The sequence below is a fragment of the Numida meleagris genome, chromosome 12, assembly GCF_002078875.1.
Source record: "Numida meleagris isolate 19003 breed g44 Domestic line chromosome 12, NumMel1.0, whole genome shotgun sequence".
In the NCBI taxonomy this organism is placed as follows: domain Eukaryota; kingdom Metazoa; phylum Chordata; class Aves; order Galliformes; family Numididae; genus Numida; species Numida meleagris.
This window is the reverse complement of record NC_034420.1, coordinates 188,680-210,608: the sequence shown is the minus strand read 5'-3', so window position 1 is coordinate 210,608 and position 21,929 is coordinate 188,680. Positions and strand designations below refer to the sequence as shown.

At 54.8% G+C, this 21,929-nt stretch overlaps 1 protein-coding gene across 1 annotated transcript; it reads left to right on the top strand.

Moving 5' to 3' along the window:
* Positions 7,478–12,321, top strand: LOC110405173 (protocadherin-10-like). Its single transcript, XM_021410239.1, has 4 exons — positions 7,478–10,461; positions 11,454–11,512; positions 11,609–11,697; positions 11,908–12,321. Exons 1-4 carry the CDS (start codon positions 7,984–7,986, stop codon positions 12,165–12,167), a joined length of 2,886 nt encoding a protein of 961 aa, XP_021265914.1. The 5' UTR covers positions 7,478–7,983; the 3' UTR covers positions 12,168–12,321.

The following is a 21,929-nucleotide window of genomic DNA, read 5'->3' as shown; positions in this document are numbered from 1 at the left end:
GTGACTCATTTCCGTCTCCAGTTAGGATTTATGTTTTGCGTGGCTGGGTTTTCATAGCTCAGTCTTGCTCCCTTTCTCTCCTCTCTCTTTTATGTACATTGATGAGATCCTTGTTCTTGCCCTTCTCTGTACTTTTATGAAATTTCCGACCCGAGGAAGGCTGAAGTGTGTTTAGCCTGCTCTTTCTAATACATCTAGAACAAATCCTGTAATGCTCTGCTGCTGTTTTAATTCCTTAATCTTAGACTGCTGACAGCTTCATTGCCTCGGGTCTTTCCACTTCAATTCAGATTATAATCCCCGTTGAAGATGCTATTGAAATGATATATAGCCAGTCAGATACAACTGTCCTTGGAGATTTGACCCTTTTAACTTGGCAATCCTCAGACTTCAGCAAACACTCCCTGAGCACTCGAGCTGGAAGGCAACTTTCATTCCAGCCACGTACCCAGCGCTGCTCAGACTGCAGCACGTGGCTCCTGCTGAATGGGAGAGAGAAGACGCTTGTGCCTTTGTGCCCTCTGGGGCAGCAAAGGGATGCTGCCATGGTTCTGTTTCACGCACATTAAAAGTTTAGGTTGTTTCAGACAAGATTTAGTAGCAGCCATTTTATCTCAGCCACCAGCTCTGCAGACAACCAGACCCTCGCTGCAGCCTGAATTAAGATGATTAGACAAATGCTTTTGGGCTGTGCCGTGGTCCAGTAGAGCCCTCCTGGGGAAAGGACAGAGGCTGCTCTGCACACTTTGGCTTTCACAGTTTGTGCTGGTGGTTTCCCCACGGAGCACACAGCATGCACTGCAGTGAGGGGCTCCTGCATGCCCTTCTCTTTTCCAGGTCTGATGGAGCCTTCGGGAGCCCACAGCCTGCCGCTGCCTGCAGCTCTCCGTCACTCTGTGCCTCACATGGGAGATGGGGGAGGAAATCCCTCTGCAGTACAGCAGAGTAGGAGAGGGCTTTTTTTTTTTTTTTTTTAACAGCCCTCAGTTGAAGCCTGTTCTCTAAGCTCAAGCCTGGGGCCATTTGCAGCCTTGGACCTAGCACCCTCGTGGCACTGACAGCGCTGCCGCTGGTCCCTGTGCCGGAGCTGCTGTCCCTGTCCCAGGGGGAGTGCGGCTCTGCCTGCACGCGTGCTGGGAGCGGTGGTGTGTGCAGCCACAGATACAAGCTCTTGCCGGATTCCCAGCAGTGGGAGCTGCCTCTAGCCAAGGATGAAAAGCTGGTTTCATGGGAGGAAATAATATTTAGAGAAGAGACAGATAGCATTCCCTGCACACTTTGCGTTAACTCTTTGCTCCCACCACTGCCTGGTGCTGCTGGCTGGAGTCTTAATCCATTGCTCTCTGCCCCCAGCACACAGGCAGCGCTGTCCTTGGCTCTTCGCTAGCACTCTCACCTCATGCTGCTCTATGAGCTGGGTGGTGCTGGGTATGCCCTCACTGATCTCTGGGTTTCACCTGGAGGAGGTAGGTCTCAGCTCGTCTGCTGTCCTTCCCGCTCCCTGCCACCGGCAAATGGTGCCTGCTGCCTCCCACTTCGCTGTCGCCCCACCTGCAGCCTGCTTTGTGCTGCCCTTCCATGGGTTAGAAAAGGCCCAGCTGAGAGCCAGCAGAGGAAAGAGGGGCGTTTCCATTGGGCTCAGCACCTCAGTGGAAGGTGCGAGACCCCTGGCTGGGGCGGTTGCTCATAGCGTGTGGGATGCACCCGGACCATTGTGTGCCTAGCCCAGCCAGACAGGGGGCTGTAGCCAGCCTCAGCCTGCCCATTGCTGCTCCATCCCATTAAACACTGATGGCAGTGTTTGGAGAAGCACTCAGGTGGCACAGCAGACCCCAGAGAAAACAAAAATCCATCTTATTCTCACATCTCTCCCAGCCCTCTTCCTCCCTGATCTCATATGAGGGGGTGGGGACTGAAGCTGTACAGGGAGGCTGAGCACCACACACGATTGTGGGGCTGCATTCCCCCTTCCTTCAGAGAAAATCAGGAGGCTGCTGTGCACCCCATCCCTGGAGGTGCCCAAGGCCAGGCTGGATGGGGCCCTGGGCAGTTGGATCTGGTGGGGGGCACCCAGCCCATGGCAGGGGTTGGAACTGAATGATCTTTGAGGTCTCTTCCAACCCAATCGTTCTATTATAAAGAGGCAGCTCCTGTGGCTTTCCCATGCCACCAGATCTGCTCCTGCAGCTGAGTGAGGCTGGAGGGCCCCATGGGTTCGTGAGCATGAGGGGGTGTTTCTTCATTGGAAGCGAAGCAAAAACCATCATCAGCTGGAGGGCAAGCAGCCCCAGGCTGGAGATGGGGAGGAGTGGAGGAGCACGGGCCACAAGGCTGCTTTGGGGCAGTTGTGCTCCCAGGGCAGATTTCGGCTGGTGGCAGGGTCTGACCAAACCCCGCATGCGTGGGTGCCTTGGGGGCTCCTTGCAGGGTCGGAACAAGTTCCTGCCCACAGCAGCGCTATCTGCCAGGCAGCGTGGGGCCCAGCAGCATGGCCGTGCCTTTGTTCCTCCTTCTCTTTCTTTCCACCTCCAGATTTTTCCTCTGCTTCCAGCCTGCTGTGTGTGCATCACCCCCTCCCTGCCCACAGCTCCTGCCTGGTTTTCCTTCCCCTCTCCAAATACATGCTCCTCAGTGCTGCTCTCCCTCCACAGGCCCCTTCTCCTCTGCACCCCAGCGCTGCCTTCCAGACTTGTGCTATTCTCCCATATCATCGCTCCCTGCTTCTCCACCTGCCCTCCTCTCCCCTCCCTGCCCGCTCCCCTCACTCTCTGTCTCCCTTTCTCTGACAGTTTGGGGGAATCTGTCTGTGTCAACGCACAAATTCCATTATTTATTGGCTGAGCGAGGCGAGGTCCTACTCTTGTCTGTAATTGTCTGCAGATCAAAGCTCCTGCTGATGGCAGCTTCGCCTTCCCGCAGCAGAACACCACCCCCAGCCTCCCGGGGGGGTCAGACGCGTGCGTGTCGGCACCCTGGGTGACTGATCTCCCTGACAGAGAGGAAAGAAGTAGGGCTGGGGGGGAGAGGGATGTGCAGAGCTCCTAGGAGCGGGCAGAGATGCTGGGGGCATCTCGGGGGGTTGTCCTCAGGGGAGGGGGGCAGGTAGGGGTGGTCCCTGACCTGAGAGTGAGGACACGAAAGGAAGTGAAGGGAGGACTGGGAAACTGGAAAAATTCCCATAGCTGTTCAGGGCTGGAAAAACTGGGATTTCCTCTCCAGAGATGAGTCCCCAGAGGTCCCCAGAAGCAGATGGCTACAAAACAAATGGGGATAGAGGAGAACATCCTTCTTTTTTCTGCCTTTCCTTCCTGAAACAGCCAAACTAGCCCAGAGACAGGGGGCTTTGAAGTGAAATGCAGGCACATTTGTTGCTCACGTGTTGATGCAAGGAGGTGTGTGGGGAGAGGATGCATTGAACCCAGCTCCACAAGGAGAGGAGAGGTTTCAGGTTCTAGGCCCAGGATCAGGGTACTCCACCAAGGGAAGCTGCTAGAGTTATGTTAGAGCTGTGACCTGTAGTCCCTTGGGAGCTGGCAGCACACATTCTTGTGGCTGCAGGACCATAGGAAAGAGCAAGGCAAGTTTCTTATAGCGTCACCCACAGAGTGAGGACAGGTGTCATGATTCCTCTGCTGGAGGATGTCTGTCAATCTGAACCCCTGTCCCCATGGACAGTGTCCCCATGTCATCCAGACACACAGGGGAACCTGGGCCTGATGAACACTGATCTGTTCTTTGTGGGTCAGCAGTCCAGACAGCCTGACCCCCTCTCACCATCAACACATGGAGCTGTCTGCCCTGGCGGGGGGGGGGGGGGTTCTATGTGCCTGCAGCTGTCCTCTCACCCCTGGCATTTCCTTCTTGTGACACCTCCCTGGCTCTGCAGTCAGCCCTCCTCCTCCTCCTTTCTGCACGGTTGTGGCAGCTTCACTTAAGCTTCTCCCTGGAAATTATTGTTCCAACCTTACATCAATGGTTTTGTTTGTTGTTTGGTTTTATCTTCTGTCAAAACTTGGGACACAGGCACTGCATGCAGCATTCCAGGAACACGCTGCCTGATAGAGGAGGGGCATCATCTCTCTCCTAAACATCTCTCCTCTGCCTGCCCTTACTTCTCTGCTCACTGACCCCCTCCCTTCCCAGAGCCCCAGGAGAGGTGATATTCTCCCAGGATATTTTAGGGGGAACCTCTCAGTGGGTGCTTAGGAGAGGGCAAGACCCAGGCCCCAGAATAACGGAGACCCAGCTCTTCCCCTTCTGCTTGGGATCAGAGCTCTCTAATTCCAGAGGAACGAGGCAGCAGCTATGGAATGAGCTCCCTGTGCAGCCTTGTGCTTGCAAGAACATCTTCCCCTCTGAAGTGGGAATGGAGACACTGGCTTTCTGAGTTGCCATGAAGCTTGTGTCCTGTAGGGAGAATGCAAGAAAACATTACTGACATACCCTGGGCATCAGTGTCCCTCACCTTGGTGGCTGCTTCACCTCTGATCAGGGTGGGCTGTTGTGGACATCTGGAGGTCTCTTGTCCCAGCCCCACTCAGAGCAGGGCCAGTAGATCAGGTGTACCAGGGCCTCAAAAAGGATGGCGATTCCTAGCCCTGCCGGGTCGCTACGTCAGTGTTTTACCACCCTCATAGTGAAGCTCTTTTCCCAGTATCTAACAGAAATTTCCCCAGGCTCATACTTGTCTCTGTGCACCTCTGAAGGGAGACAGGCTCCATCTTTCCTTTGGGGAAATAAAGAGGGCAGTTAGGTTCTGCTCCACGCTCTCTTCTCCAGGCTGATGCAGCCTCAGCCTCTCCTCGGGGGCTGTATTGCTATCAGTGGCCGCCACTGCACTTGATCCATTTTATCAATGTCTCTCTCATACTGGGGACGCCAGCGCAGTTGTAGCATGGCTTGATTTATGTTTAATGCTTCACATCCCAGCACTCAAGTGCAGGCAGAGTGCCCCACCAGCATCGATAGCACACTGAGATGGCCACCACCCCCTTCAGGGCTCTGGTTTCTCCTCCCAAGGGATGGCAGGAGCAGAAGCTTCAGCAGGGAAGGATCCTGCTGCCTCCCAGTAGTCAAGCCCCCGGTGTCTGACCCTGTGCTGCTCATCAGCTGTAGGCCAGTCAGCAGCAGGCTTGTTCCCAGCTTCCAGCGGGAGCTCTCACTGTGCTTTCCCTCACGGGCAACGCAAACTATAGCTGCTCTCGCTTCCAGCAAGAAGGGAGCAACAAACCCATACGCTTGGCTGGGCACATGGGTGCCTTGGGGAGCTGGGGGAGGGGATACAAGGTCTGACGGGGACTGATTTGTTTTCAGACCTTTCTTCTGCCCCAGAACGTGGTGGGCAGGGACGTGCAGTGGCAGCGGTGGCTGGGCGAGGCTTGGCACTGGCGGGCAGCAGGGTGCCTGCCCCCCCTTTGCTCCCTTTTCCGAAGTGGCTCAACACGCGGCATCTCTGCTGCATCCCGTCCCGATCTGCCAGCCGCTCTGCCAAGGCACATCAGTGCTGACCTGCGGCAGCCGGCCACCCGCCGATGTGCCAAGGCGTCTCGCAGCAAGCCAAGCCCCCCTTCTTGTAGCTTCCAGCACCTTCCCAACCAAGCTTCTAGCTGTGCTCTGGCTCCTTACCCCATGAGAACTGGAGCAACGGCTGAATGCTCCCCTGGATGAAAGAGGGAATATAAAATCTGTGGGATGTGAGCAGGATGTTAGGTGGGGTGTTGGGCTGTCCCCATGCCATCTCCCCCGTTCTGCTGTCCTCTGCCACGACCCCTCTCCCCTCCCAAAAGGGTCTCTCTTGAGTCCCCATCCCTCTGCAGCACCCACAGTCGCCCCAGCCTGTGCCATTTTCCCCAGGAAAGGGATGCTGAGGACAACCCGTGTTCCCCCCCACCACCATCCCCTTTTGTCTGTGGCCCACTGAAGTCCTGGACAAGGGGGAGAGGAGGATCCGGAGGGGCTGCAAGCAGTGGGAGTTTCTGTGGTTGGTAAAGCACAAACATTGGGGTGGGTTGATGCAGCAGAAGGACACTGAAGGAGGAAGGTTTGGGGACGGGGGGAAGGGTTTGGGGAGGTGGGGAAGAGGGGCTGATGGAGCTGTCCCATTACCTCCCTTAGGGGAGGAAACAAGGGAGAAGAGGGATAGATTCCTCCCTACTTCCCCAAAAAGGAAAAAGGGATGAGCTGCACTGGGGGACATTGTGCAGCAGAGCTGGAGAAGCACAAACAGGACGGAGCAGGAGGGAGGGGGGGGGGCGGGGGGCAGGATTCCGCCCGGAGCACGTTGCAACCGGGGGGAGGAGGATGAATATTTAAATCTGAATTAAACAAAAGGGTGAAAACAGCTCCAAGGATTTCCCGGAACGCCCTTGGTTGGAAACGGGAGTGGGAAAACGAGACCCCCACAACCCCCCCCGCCTCCGCCCGATACCTCTCTGTCCTGAGTGTTCCTCCGAGCTCTCTGGAGCGTCCCTCCCCGGTTCGTCTTAGCTCCGGTAGCACTGGGGAAGATACAGATCCGCGATTTAGGGGGAGTACGGGGAGAGGGGGGGACGGACGCAGCCGATCAGGGTCGAGGGGACAGATCGGGGGTTGTGGGGTTACAGCAGGGATGAGGAGGATGAAATGGGGAGGGGTGGCCCTGGCTCGGGAGATGGTGCAGGGAACGTGCCGGCAGCGATCGGCGCTTCCGATACAGCTTGGGCTTCACTTACCAGGAGTCGTCCCGATCCCACTGCTCCCACTCGGGTCCAAGCCCAGGCGAGACCCGGCGCCGCCTCTTGTCACCCGCCTGCCCCGCGCTGCCACCCCGCTGCCACCCCACCCTTCCCCACGCCTCTCCCGAACCGGCAGCCCCACGAGTGCCACGTCCCGCGTGAGTCGCGCTGCGCTCCCGGGGGACATCTCCCCCCTCCCCGGCCCATACCGCCCCCAGCCCCGCTGCCTGCGGGATCGCCCCCGCACGCCGCCTCCCACGCGGGACTCCCGGGGGCCGCCCGGTGCCGGCAATTCCCTTCCGCGGGAGCCCGCTGGGGACCGGGAGGCAGAGACAAAGGCGGTAAAATATCCGTGCTCAGCTCAAGCCGCTCCGAACCCTGCCGATCCCTTAACTAGATCGTTAGGGGATTATCCGGGACCTCAGCACCGGGGGGCGGCTGTCCGCGCCGTCCCGCTAACGGGCGTCTGCGGAGCTGCGGGAGAGAGAGCGCAGCGAGGATCGTCCACCGGGTCCGGTACCGGGCGGGGCGGGGGTCGCCCTCCGGAGGCCGGACGGGAATCGGGGCTCGGTCCGCGCCCTCCTCCCTCTCCGGGGCCGGCGGAAAGTTTATGCCCGTGTCCTCGCTGCGGGGGGAGCCCGGAGCTCTGTTCCCGTCGGGATCGCGGACGGGGGGCGGGAGAGGGCTGCGTTCGGTACCGGTGGGCGCGGGGCGACGGGCAGAGGGGGTGTCGGGGGCGGAGGCAGGCGGGGGCCGGGGGGGTCTCTCAGCGCCTCCGTGCCGATGGGCTCAGCTTTATCCGAGGCTGTAATCCCCCTGCTCCGGTAATTAAAAACTCCGCATTACAAGGAAAACGGTGTGCGGGGAAATGTAATCAAGTCTGGAGGGGCTTAACCATCTGCTAAAGGTTAGGACCGGCACGGCGGGGGACGCAGTCGGGGGATTTGGCAGCCGCTGCGATCCGCGCTCCTCTTAATCTTACCGCGGGGACGGGCGCTGCAGCTACGGGGTAACACCGGCACCTGCGGCCGGGGCAGCGGTCGGGCTCACCGGGGCTCCGCTCGCTTTTAGCGCAGCGTCGGCTCCCTCCGCGGCCAGCCCCGTCCCCTGTTTGTTCCGGCGGGGAAGGGGTTAAGAGGCGACCGCGGCGGGGGCCGGTACTGCGGGGTCGGAGCACCGGGAACGTCTCCCCACCTCCCCCGGCAGCCCGGAACCCCTCGGAAGTGCGAGGACGGGCACGGCGGGTGAGCTCCGGGGGGGCTGCGGGGCCATGGGGGCCGGGGCAGGCTGCGGGAAGGGGCAGCTCTCCCTCCTCTCCCTCCTCCTCCTCGCCCTCCTGGCCGCGCCGCGCCCCGCGGGTGGGCAGCTGCGCTACGCCGTGCCCGAGGAGCTGGAGCACGGAGCCTTCGTGGCCAACCTCGGCGAGGACCTGGGGCTGGACGTGTCCACGCTGTCGGCTCGGCGGTTCCGCATTGTGGCTGGGGCCGGGGCCAGGCAGCACTTGGAGGTGAACCTGGAGAACGGGATCCTCTTTGTGAACGAGCGGATTGACCGGGAGGAGGTGTGCGAAACAGGGGGCACCTGCCTCCTCCACCTGCAGCTGCTCGTCGAGAGCCCTCTGGAGCTGTACCGAGTGGAGGTGGAGGTGCTGGACATCAACGACCACGCGCCCACCTTCCCCTGGCAGGAGTACGTGCTGGAGGTGGCTGAGTCTGCCGTGCTGGGTGCCCGCTTCCCGCTTGAGAGCGCCCAGGATCCCGACGTGGGCACCAACTCGGTTCACACTTACCAGCTCAGCCCCAATGGCTTCTTCTCCCTCGAGGTGCAGACACGCAGCGACGCCAGCAAGTTTGCAGAGCTGGTGCTGGAGCGTGCCCTGGACCGTGAGCAGCAACGCACACACCGGCTGCTGCTCACCGCGCTCGATGGTGGCATCCCCAGGCGCTCAGGCACAGCCCACGTCCTCGTCACCGTGCTGGACGCCAACGACAACGTTCCTGCCTTTGACCAACCTTCATATGGAGTGAGCCTGCCTGAGGATGCTCCCGCCGGCATCTTGGTCATCCAGCTGAATGCCACTGACCTGGATGAGGGCCCCAATGGGGAGATCGAGTACTCCTTCAGTGGGCACGCACCACCAAGTGTCCGAGAGCTCTTCCGCGTGGAGCCCCGCAGCGGGCAGGTGCTGCTGAAGGGCCCCCTGGACTATGAGCGTGCCAGCCTGCACGAGCTCTACGTGCAAGCCAAGGACCGTGGGCCCTCAGCGGTGGCCGTGCACTGCCGGGTGCTTGTGCACCTCCTCGATGTGAATGACAACGCTCCCGAGGTGACCCTCACCTCAGTGTCCACACCGGTGCAGGAAGATGCTCCACCAGGCACCGTCATCGCGGTCATCAGTGTTCTGGATCGGGACTCTGGGGACAACGGGCGCGTGAGCTGTGAGCTGAGCCCCAGCGTGCCCTTCGAGCTCCGCTCATCCTTCCGCAACTACTACACACTGGTTACCACAGAGCCTCTGGACCGGGAGGCGGTGTCCGAGTACAACATCAGCATCACGGCCCGGGACATGGGATCTCCTGCCCTGCTGACCCGCAGTACCCTCACCGTGCCAGTGTCCGATGTGAACGACAATGCTCCGCGCTTCCTGCAGCCCTCCTACAGCGTCTATGTGATGGAGAACAATGCACCAGGGGCCTCCATCTGTTCCGTCAGTGCTCTGGACCCCGACTGCCAGCAGAATGCCTACCTGTCCTACTCCATCACAGACGGGCACATCCATGGCATGCCCGTGGGCACCTACGTGTCCATCAACTCGGACAGCGGGCACATGTATGCCCTGCGCTCCCTCGATTACGAGCAGATTCGCAGCTTCCAGATCCAGGTGCAAGCGCAGGATGCGGGCTTCCCCCCCCTCAGTTCCAACGTCACCGTACACATCTTCGTGCTGGACCAGAATGACAACGCTCCTGTCATCGTGTCCCCCATGCCACGCAATGGCTCCGTGGCCACCGAGCTGGTGCCACGCTCCGCCGGGCCCGGCTACCTGGTGGGCACGGTGTCGGCAGTGGACGCGGACGCGGGGCTGAACTCCCGCCTGTCATACCAGCTGCTCCAGGCCACCGACTTCACACTGTTCAGCCTGGCTCCAGACACTGGTGAGCTGCGCACCCTCCGCTCCTTCCTGGAGCAAGATGCGGCCCAGCAGCACCTGGTGGTACAGGTGCGGGATGGTGGGCAGCCAGCGCTCTCGGCCACGGTGTCCCTCCTGCTTTCTGTGGTGGAGACCATGCCTCAGACTCTCTCTGACTTCAGCAACTTCAGCCTCCCCCCAGAAGCCTCCTCCTCCTCCCCCCTCACCCTCTACCTGTTGGTCTCCCTGGGCTCCATCTCCTTCACCTTCCTGCTGGCCATCCTCATCCTCACCGCCATCCGGTGCCGTGGGGTGCGACACCCCTGGCTGGGTGATGGCTGCTGCTGCTGCCCCCGGCCCAGGCGCTCTCCTGATGGCCTCAAGACGTCCAACCTGGCAGCACAGCCTGGTGCCAGCACGGCCGCCCACCTCGATGTGCCTGATGGCGGCCCCCCGGGCTACTGCTACAAGCTGTGCCTTGGGCCAGAGTCTGCCCAGAGTGACTTCATGTTCCTCAAGCCCTGCAGCCTGCCCCGCAACAACGAGAAGGGCCCTGGGAACCTGCCTGCTGCTGGGAAGCGGTCCCGGCCAGGGCAGCCCCTCCATGGCCCCAAGCAGGTGAGGTGGGCACAGGGCTGGCACTGTGCTCCTCCGTGTCCCCTATCCCCAGAGGTCTCACCCCTCAGCCCACAGGAGGAACCAGGCACTGGTTCTCACAGAGGATAGGATCAGGTAGTTGTGATGCTCCACTGAGATTCCCCACAGGGAGCATCAGGGATGAGATGGAGTCCTCTCCCCACCACCTTCTGTGTGCATTAGAGGCCATGGATCTGCTTCAGTGCCTGGGGTGGGGCGGGGTTGAGGGACCATTTCCACACCAGGACACCTCTCTGCTTTCCCATGCCAGGGTGGGGGCCTCGGTGCCCCAGTGCAGAACCCGCTCATGTCCACATCCAGGCACCATAGCCCTGGGCTCTGTTGCTGGGGAGGGAGTGTGCTTCTCAGGGAGGGATTTTGATGTCAACATTTGTTAGGTATTGAAATCAGGAATGTCTCATTTTCCCAATGAGAGGCTCTGTCCAAAACACGATTACAAGGATGGAGAGTGATGAAGCGTCTAATCCACTTACATTGGACTTCTAATGAAACAGCCCTGCAAGGAGAGAGCAGGACTCGCTGCCAGCAGGCTCTCCCTCTGCATCTCCTTGCACCTCTGGCCTTGTCTGATGTGTTAATGGGATATTCTCCTGGTCGCTTGCAGCCCCAGGGTCATTGCACACACCGCCCATTCTGCACCCTCACCCATGGATGCCTGAGACCTGGATGAAGTCATCATCACATCTGCACAAAAGGGTTTTTAGAACTAAAAGTCGCTCTCTCTTCCCAGAGCAGAGCTTGGTGATGGAATGCCCCACATAGGTGGCAAGAGAATCTCCCTCTGTGACAACCCAGTGCCTTGAGTGGGGGGCCCAGAAAGGGGGGGCTGGATTAGCTCTGCCTCAGTTTCCCTACCTGTATAATTGGAGCTTCTCACAGGACAAGGGGATGGAGGAGATGGGGCCTTGCTGGTTACTGAAGGCTAACAGACATTCCCCTCTCTGTGTTTCCAGATAAAGCAGCCCAACATGGACTGGCTGCCCCCCAGTGTGCAGCGACCTGCGCTGAAGAGGTACGGGACCTGCGGGCAGGGGTAGAGGGGCTGTGGGGACAGGGAGACTCCCACTGATGCAGCACTGAATAGGTCTCATCCGTATCTTCTCTTTAGCTCCCAGAGCCTGGAGGATGTGGGGGAAATCCGCAGAGCCCTGCAGAAGGAGCACGAGAGGCTGTGCACGCTGGTGACCCCGGTCTCTGGTCAGTATGCGGGTGCTGGGGTAGGAGACCAGAACCAGCTGATGTCCCTGGGGGAACACAGCCCTGCCCCCAGCAGTGTGCGCAGGGATGGCCAGGGCCCCGGGAAGGAGGGAGGGTGACACACGGGTGTCCTGTGTCATGGGTGTGACTGTCCCCATGACAAGGGGTGCAGACCCCAACAAGCTGACCTCACACCCATCTTTCCTCTAGACTTTCAGAAGGCCTCAGCGGGCACCAGCAGCATCTGGGCACCCCAGTACGGCCCATTGTACCCGGGGCACATCCCAGCCCCAGATTACCAGCACAACGTCTACATCCCCGGCACCCCCACTCTGCTTTCCAGCAAAGATGGCCCCCAGGTTCCAGGCCGGGAGAACAAGAACAGCTTTTCCACCTTTGGAAAGAGGAAGAAGATGACGACGTACTATGATATGCCTGAGAGCGTGGTTATCAACAACGACCTGAAATAGTGTCCGGCGCCGGGCCTGGATCACCCACGTTACACGTTACTTCAGCTGCTGGGTCCATCTGCGGCGCACAGCTCCATGCACGGACCACTCAGGAGTTTGTAGGGTTGCCTGGGGGTGGGGAACGGAGCGAGAGGATGAGGCAGGATTGGGGGGGGGGGGGAGCAGGCATTTCTCCCCACTTTTGCGGAGCTGTGTTGGTAGCAGGTCCTGCTGGGGGTCCAGATGAGCAGATTTCAGTAAATCTGCCTTGAGTTTACCCATTCCCATGTCCCCTTTAGGGGCGATCCGTCTCTGTAAATGTTGTCACTTTGTCTTGTCTGGCTGTACGAATGTTCTGAGCTGCATGCCTGTATTTCTGCCCCAGGAAGCAGGGAAATGTACACAGACCAAACGTGGCATCAATTACCGGGCCAGCAACCAGTGCTCTGCTCCTGGGACCCAGTGGGATGTGTTGCACGTCCAAAGCTGGTGTCTGGATTCTGAGTGCAAATCCCAGCTGTTATGTGGACTTCCCTTCAAACTGCCACCTGACACATGCAGAGCTGTGAAGTCCAGGATGCAGCTGGGTCCAGGACGCCACCAGTCCCTGCCCTGCAAACAGCACAGGATGGCCAGAAGGACTGCTGGAGACGCACAGGGTGAGGCCCTGCCGGTAACTCCAAGGCAAATTCATCCAAAATGAAGTTTCCTTCTTCTGAGGGGTCCCAGCATGGTGGCAGCCCACTCACTTCCATCTCCATTTTCCCAAGTCCCGAGCACCTCGATTAACCCCACCTGCGCAGGAAGTGTGGCTCCTGCTGCTCTCTCTCCTCTTCAAGGACTTCCACCAGGCTGCCAGGAGCCTGAGGGCCGAGCTGCAGCCCCAGAACCCCACACCTGTGCACCCACTCTGTCTGCCAGCATTGCTGATTGCTCGCCTGTGACCAGATAGCTCGTGTCCATCCCATCTGTGCAGAACATAACAGCTCTTTCTAAAGCAAGTTTGTTTCGTGATGTCTGATTTGTACCAATAAATGGTATTTTGCTAGCTCACCCTGGCTGCTGGCTGTCCTGAGCCCCAGCTGCACCCAGTGACAGGGACCATCACTGATCTGCAGAGCAGAAATCATCTCCAGCACACGTGCAGATCCTATGGATTTCTTCAGTGCTGGAGCAGCCCAGGAGGTCTCATTCATTCCCTTCACCCAGAGGCTGGGGGCTCGAGGTCCCCTCCTGCTGTACTCAGGCCCACCTGGGGCCTGGCATAAATGCATGAGAGGCAATGGAGATGCTGGGAGCTGCTGGGGAGGGGGGCTGGATCTCGCTGTGGATTATTGTTATCATTGTGCCTTGCTTTCTATGGCTCATTTCAGCTTTCCCCTAGCTGCTCGCTGCCCACAAGCTTGCTGCAGGAATAGGAGTGCAGGAGGAGATAACCTAGATGTGACTGGGGGAGGGTCCAGCAGGGAACGGGGAAGGCAGGATCAGGTGGGGGCTCCTTGCTGGAGGTGGGAAGGGGCTCACCTTGGGGTAAAGTGCAGAGATGACCACGCTGTGGCTGCCTTCTCCTGTCCCTGCTTGTTTGGGGATAGGCCCAAGGAGGCTGCAGTGAGGCTTTTGGGATTAACCCAGGAAAGTCCTTGTCTACATGCAGGTAATGTGCTCTTTGGTGGGAGGGGGCAAGAGCACACAGAGCGGCCTGTGGGAGTCAGAGCCCTGGGAGGAGTGGGCCGTGGACATGAAAGGGACCTGGCTGCTGCTGGTGCCTCCAGTCCCAGCTCACATCTGCCTGGCTGTGAGCAGATGAAAGATTCCCTGTCCCAATTAGAAGGTAGGATGAAGGATTTGTTGCTGCTGAGTGGATTCTGCAATGGCCTCTGCAGAGTGCTAAGGGTAAAACAGAACCCAAAACAGCTGCTGCCTGAGACCCCAAACAGCACTAGCCTGTTTCACTGCTTCAGAAGACAAAAGAATTATGCAAAGTGATACAATAAAATTAATAACAGCCTCAAGAAGCAATAAAAGCATCAAATGGACTTGACTCCCTGCGGGGGCAGCAAGCATCTCCCTCTCCCAGCTTAGCTCCGGTAATAACTTCCCTGCTGTTGTCAGGTGGTGCGGGCCAGGCATTAGGAGAGTGCTGCAGCCCCTTTGCATGCCTGGTGCACGAGCCCCACGGCACACAGGATCTGATGGCATGGAGCCATTGTATTGTATTGGAGTTGCAGGTGTTGTACTCCAAAGGGATGTCTCAAAATTGAGCCCCAAAACCATAGGCATTGGAAATGGACAGCATGCACGATGACATCTCACCCTGGAGAAGCCATTGAGACATACACATGCATCTGCACCTCCTGCTGACCCCCAGGCATGCAGCACAGCTCAGCTCAGGTCTCCTCTGAGATCTGTCTGGGGGTCAGCCCAGCCTCGCCCCGCCCCAGCCCCCAACCTGCCCTGAGCATTCCCTGTTTTGTTGGAGGAAATCCCGCACTAAAATAGTTCAATTCCAATCCCTCTCATGGATCAGCACATCAAGAAGAAGGAGAGACTTGTCATAGTGGAGACAGCACTTAAACCTGACGGCAACCACAGCACTGCCCCATACACCCATCCTGGTCGGAATGGTCAGCCTGACGGCTCTTCCTCCTTTCACAGTCTTCCATAGGGACGAGCTGTCATTAAAAATGCAAGCTCTCTGCCCTACAACCAGTTATTTTTACAACTCTTCCTGTGCTTACACGCCCGCACAGCTCATGGGCATTAGCTGGTTTCTGTAGTCTGGTAATGCATCGGGCACAAGAGCTGCTTTGGAGACGTACTCAGTGCTCTCCATCCATACACTCTGCTTGTACGTCCCAGGTCTTTCAGAGATCCAGAGGCAAATCCTGCTTTCAGGGACCTGCCAGCCAGCCTGAGATGTGCGTCTCCAGCAGTGGGAAAGCTGCCATGTGGTGCCGTTGGCTGCAAAGTGCTGCGGGCTGCGTTAGGCAGCACAGAGTGCTTCTGGGCACCGGCTCAAATGGGGCTTTTTTGTGCTCTCGCTCTTGCTGAATAGACTCTTTGGATGGAAACATTACTTATATCTCTGTAATGACTTAAAAGCGTATAGCAGAGAGACAAATTGAATCCAGAGGCAGAGAGAAAAGAGGCCAGAAAGGGCCCAGAGGGGCTGGTGCTCAGCTCTACCCCAGTCTGCAGCGCGTGGAGTCGAGCAGCAGCCAAAGAGCCCCAGGAAATCTCCATGGGGAGTGGGCAGAGCCACGGGCACATGTGAGCACTGCTCGTTGGAGGGAGCAAACTCAGTGGGACCTCAAAGCCCCGGGAGTGGAGGGGCTGCACGTTGGCCCTGGGAGAGTTCTAGATCCAGCCCAAAGTTGCGGACTTGCGGTTAATTCCTGTCTCTGGTGATGCTGAGCCTTCATTTTGTATTATTTTCTGACCCAAAGATGCTGCGGCAATGATTGTGCCTCAGCTTAGCTGAGTATAGATCCGGGTGCTTCCTGATTTCTTTTTGAATTGCCTCGGTGTCTTCAGCACCTCCCCAGGCTCACCTCGCCAAGCAGGGTGCCGCTCTCAGCTGCATCTCCCTCCTGCCTCCTTTTGTTCAGCAGAAACAAACATCCTCCAGCTTTTGTCATAATAATTTTGTCTCTGCCACGCTGAGAAATGGTCCGCACGGCTGTCGTGTGTTGATTTTCTCTGCTTCTTTGCACCTTTTTTTTTTTTCTAACTGCTCTGAAAACATCAATTCCAGCTTGCTCCGCAGGGCTCGCAGGAAGGATCCGGCTGGGCTTTGCCTCCCCGCTCCTCCTGCAACGTGCTCTCAGTCTACGTGGTGGAAATGTCACTGGCTCTGTTTGCAGCCTTCACTCAAGCGGAATTAATGTTTCTTGTTAGTGATAATATGACTTAATCAGCTTAATTATTGTGAGAACAAAGTAGGCACCTTTGTGAATTGAATAACTGATGGCATACTGGGCCAAAAAGCGCGGAATGAGGTTTTGAAAATGAATTAAATATGACCTCTAGTACTGCCTGCTCTTTGGCTAATGATTCATCTCCCATGGAACTCGCTGATTTACAAATCTTACATTTGAATAAATGATACATTCGTTGCATGTTTTAAACAATAGCAGAAATTTTTTTACTTCTGCATTTGGAATTCAAAGCATTCCTCCGATGCCAGGAAGAAGGGCAAACATGTTCGTGTTAAACGGATTGAAAAATAAAACATTTGTGCAGTCGACCGTCAGAAACACATCCAGAGGATCCGGAGGCATTTGTGATGAGCTATTTATTTTAATTCATTACTGGGAATATCTGCAACAACAGGTGAAAAAAATGCATTGGAAGAAATGAAGAAAGAGGGAAGATTTGCAGAAGGGTCACTAAGGTCTTCACATCGAACCCATTAATTTCAATAATGCCAACAACAGAAAATGTCATTAAGTAGCTTCTGAAATGTCTTATCATACATTTTTGCCTGCACAGAAAATAAATCCCATTTGTACAAAGGGAAGAGAAGCAGGGAAAGCAACCATCAGTCAAGAAAATCATTACAAGTATTAGCAGGGTTTCAGATAGGCCGAGATGCAGAGAGTCTGTGACAGCATGCTGCATGTGAAATAGGAAAATGGGGGTGAAATTGCTGTGTGAACCCAGAGAGAAGATGAGCTGTCTAAATTTGTTCTGCTGCAGTGAGTCATTGGATGTCTGGATCCAAATTTTCCCCTAAAAAGCGCTGGAGTTCACTGCGGTGCAAACAATCACGCAGATACCCATTGGGGGATATGTTTCTGCTCAAGTCTGTCTGAAATGTCTAGGACTCCCACGTCACAAGGACACTGATATTCCTTTCTGCACGTTGCTGGGCATGGGGGCTGCTGGCCAGGTTAGGCTGAGTTGGAGGTGGAAGTCTCTGACTCCACTTTTGGGTGGATCCAAGGGTGGAGACAGCTTTCACTTTTGTTTCTCTTTTCACGTCATTCTTTCTCTGCCTCTGACTTCGCTTTTGGCACATAAGGGTGGTATTGTTACAAATTCTGAATCTCATCACAGATTTTGCAAAGCCGTTGTCCATTGTAATTCCAATGAGTTTATATGAAGGAAATATCATTGTGAGTTTTGCCAAACAGCTATCCACTGCGAATCCTCTGAGTTCTAAGCAAACTTTGAATCACAGAATCATCAAGGTTGGAAAGGGCCTCGAGGATCCCGCAGTCCAACGCCAGCCCACCCCCACCATGCCCACTGACCACGTCCCTCAGTGCCACATCTCCCTGTTTCTGGATCACCACCACCTCCCCAGGCAGCCTATGCCAATGCATCCCCATTACTAAATCTGTGATTAGTCTGAACCTCTTGTGTAATTGCCATTACTCTTGTACTGACCGAACCTCCCCTGGGTGCAGACAGAACATCTCCACCCAGCTCACCCAAATACACATCCCTGCAGGCATCTACACATGAGGAGCTGGATGTGGAGCTGAATCCCATCCGTAGGATCCCACTTGTCCCCAGTCTCTTCCTTGCTTTTGAATACTATTTGCCAGAAGTGGAGATTAAGCTGTGTGTGCAGCACCCGCCTGTCCCTGGGATTTTATCAGATACCAGAGTCTTGTACTCTCAGTACTTGCCTTGAGTCTCCCCTAGATGACCAGGCTCCAGTAACACAATCCTCTGATCAATTTCTAAAGATAAAGCTTAGTTTTTTATGGTGCCAGGAAATGCAATATTATTTGCAACAATGCTATATTGTTTGTTTTTCTCAGTCTCCTTTTCTTCCCTTTAACTTCCCTCTGCAAAGTAGTCTGATCATTGTCCCAGCATCTACAGAGTACTCAACCAGGGCTGAGTCCGTCCCTGTGTTCCCCAAGAGCCCCTGTCCCAGTGATGCCACAGGAGATGGACCCCTGTCTCCCTCAATGCCTGTGGGATACCTTCCAGCTTCGGTTATGGGGAGGATCCATAACGAAAAACTGCCAAAACCATGCTCACTTCTGTTGGAGAAGTTTCTTTGCAAAGAGACCTCCCTATGCAGATGAGAAATGGAAAAAGGGTGGGAAACGAGCACAGCAAAACATCTCAGAAGTTCTGTGATGCCCGCAGGTGGAATTCAAGTTAAAAGGATTAAAAAAGATAATAAAATCCTCCTTTGCAAGTGGATTGCATTGCTGGAGAAGCTCTGAGCCTTGCAAGGCACAGCAGTTGCCTGCTCTGAGGTTCCCTCCCTGGGGACATTGCCTGGGATAGCTCCATCCATTTATCCCTGACTCTTGGCATCTACATAACGCACTCACAGAGAGAGTTATTAGTTTAATTTTCTTGTGAATTACAACAGGGGCCCAGAGAATTAGAAGTGACTTTTTTTTATTATCATTACTTTTTGTTTTCCAGTTGAGAGATTGTAAATGAGGCTATTCATCCTGCTAGCAGCAGTGGGGACCCAAACCCAGGCCTTTCTGGAGTAATTGGTTTCTGATGAGCAATCGCATGTAAACCCAATAGCAAAAGCAGGAAGCAAAATATAAATTCTCCCTTTACATGCTGAGCTTTTCATTAGGATTGGGTGCCTGGCTTCTTCCTGGGATCCAATGGAAAAGCCAAGCAGTGGGTAAACAAGGCTGTGAACTAAGCCTGAGAAGGATCTTGTATGAGCAAAAAAATTGGAAGAACAGCATCGCCCAGTGCTCCTGGGGACAGATAGTGTGGCCACGGAAGCCATCACGCTCCAGCTTCTCAGTGAGCCCTTTGCTACACCTGGGGTTGGGCAGGGTGCATCGAGAGCTCCTCCCAGAAGCGTGTTTCTGTATGGGGCACACCTCCGTGCACCACTGCCCAGAAGAGACCAAGAGATTGAGGAAGGCAAAAAGCTGGAGACCAGAGGCTGGTGCCCATGCTGCATGTCAAACCAGGGAGTGCCAGCTGGTGGCAATCTGCCTGGTGCCCTGCATTTGCAAAATGTAACGGACCTTGCTGCTTGGATTTGTTACAAGGGCTGAGGCTGTGAGTCAGGCTCTGCTTATCTATATTTTTTCCCAATGCCAAGAAAGGAGGCTGCAAATCTGCCCTGGCTTTTGTGTTCCTGATGAGTGCTAGGGTGCTTAAGGCTTGATTTGCTTATTTATTTTGGTGGCAAATTAGGTATCAATCCAGAAGCACCTTTCAGCTTTTTCCAGGTTGGGGTTGTGGAGCTCGTTCATTGGCTTAACTGGATCGTGTGCTGCTTTATTATTTTTCATTCAAATCTGTTGGCACACATACAGCTGGCTGGTGCCTTAACGATGAGTAGGGAACTGCAGGGCTGACAAACACAGAGAGCACTCTTAAACTCATGTACACAGAAAGACCTCCACACAATAACAAAATAAACAAAAAAAAAAATACTTTTTTTTCCACTTCCAAATGCTGAAAGCTGATCCCAAGGAAACATCAAGCAGAGTAAAATCTCTGCCCGGACACAGACCTGGCAGCCTGATTTGTGCAGAGGGGAGTCCAGACATCATGGAATCACAGAACCTATTGAGTTGGAAGGCACCCCCAAAGGCCATCCAGCCCAACTCCCTGCAGTGCACAGGGACACCCACAGCTCCACCAGGTGCTCACAGCCTGAACAGCCAGACCTTGGGTGTCTGCAGGGATGAGGCACCACCACCTCTCTGGGCACACTGTGCCAGTGCCTTCCTGCCCTTATGGTAAGAAACATCCTTCCTTTCCAGGCTCTGTTATGGGACTCTGAGATCAGAACCCGTCACCTTTTTGCTATTCTTCATCCAAAAGGGATGGATGTGTCACTGCAGCTGCAGCAAGAACTCAGGCTATTCAGATGTTGCTGTTTTCACATCACATTTCCTTACAACATACAACCCAGTACAACACTGTGAAGCTGTCTGAGGATCCAGTCTCTGCTTTTCCCATTTGCAGCCAAGAGTTCTGGGAGCCCTGGATGTATCCTGTCCTAACCATGCTTGCTGCTGCCACACGCTGATGGGCCCTGATGTCTGCCCTGTCTTTTTTTTACTCTTCCCTGTTGCACCAGCTTAGAAATCTCTATGATTGCTGAAGCTTTTTCCCTACTTTGAACAGCTGGCCCAAGAGCACTGCTTCCCCTTCCCTTTCTCACTTCCCCAAACATTTCCACTCCTGTCAGAGCTGAAGTTCCCAAATGACTCTTTTGCGTATATGTACAGGCTGATCTCCAGTGCACACTTCTGTTCATTTCCTACCAGGATATGTCTGTCCTGAAAGCTGATCTTTCACTTCCAAAGTGACTGTGATGAAAAGAAAAAAAAAGAAAAAGAAAAGAAAAAAAAGAAAAAGAAAAGAAAAAAGAGGAAGGAGAGGGAAAGGGAGAAGGAGGAGAAGGAGAAGGAGAAGGAGAAGGAGAAGGAGAAGGAGAAGGAAATGAAGCAGGAAGTGAACACTTCACTTGTTTGTTACTAAGTTCTACTTTGTAACTTTCATTATTTTGGCCAGGTCCCCTATTTCCCCCTTTCCAAGCTCAGCAATGAGGAAGTCAGGACTGAAAAAAATCCCAGAACAACACCTCACATCATTATACATTCCTTTTAAATGTATGTGCTATTTACAAAGATTTACTCGCTGTGGTGATAGTTTGTCAGAGACACAAAGTGATGCATGATAGAAGAACTTCTTTTATCAAGCCAGGCAATATTTTTGTCACTGTTTTTGCTCATTTTGTGCTTTCTGTTGTGACCTGGCCTAGGAAACCTGTAGAGGATGTAGGTACGTGGGAGACCTGGGAAAGAAAAAAGGAGATGGTGCTCAGGGCTATGAGAACTTCTGCCCTGGGAAAGTAAAAAGGAGATGGTGCTCAGGGCTATGAGAACTTCTGCCCTGGGAAAGTATTTGCAGCTGTTACAGAAAGAAGGTGGAAAGATGGGGAAAACGTGGGGGAAAAGGATAAAATAACCACTGGGAATACTTCACCCATAGTGAAATCTCCCTTCATTCCCTCCCTGGTGGGCATTTCGCTGGGTGGGAATGTGCAGTGCTCGGGATGCTACAGATAGGAAATGGGATTGCCAGGTGCAAGGCCTGTGTCTTCCACCTCAGGTCTCAAAGAGCCCTCTCTGAGGGCCCCCCTGTAGAGCAAAGAGGAAAAAATTCTTTTCTTCCTGCAATTGCTTAATGCTCACCGTATTTGTGGAGAAGATAAGAAGAAATATGAAGAAAATTTATCCCTGCACAAAATATTTTGGGCACAGAGAGCGTGGTGAAGGCAAGGAAGTGGAATTATACTGCAAATGTCAGGAGCTATGAAAAATGTAACAGACTTTAATATTTTTCTGCTGTTATTGCTGAGAGTGTCTCTCACCTGCATTCGCAGTAAGTGAAGTGCCTTTTATTGAGCCCAGATGTCACTGAGCAGAAAAGATTCCTGTACTTCCTATTTTTATTTTAAAACTACACTGTGGCGTTCTGGTAATAAATGCTCTTTCCTTCCAAACTCTCACTTCAACTTTTAAGATTAAATTCAGACTTTGAGATTGACCCCTATTTCATGCTCCACTGAACTTTGGCTCTGAATGCCCTGCTACTTGCAGCTTACTCCTGACTTCTGCATTCCAGGATGTAACTACCTGTGATACCTAATGCTGAGCCAGCTGCTTGGATGCTGCTCTGAAGATGTAAAACATTAACCATGCATCTCTCGTAGCTCACTTCCCCATGGGGTTATGTTTCAAGGTAAGTGGTTTGCGTAAGATCCCTCCGAGACCTGCATTTAGTTTTTATTCAGTAGTATAAACAACCTGCTGCTTT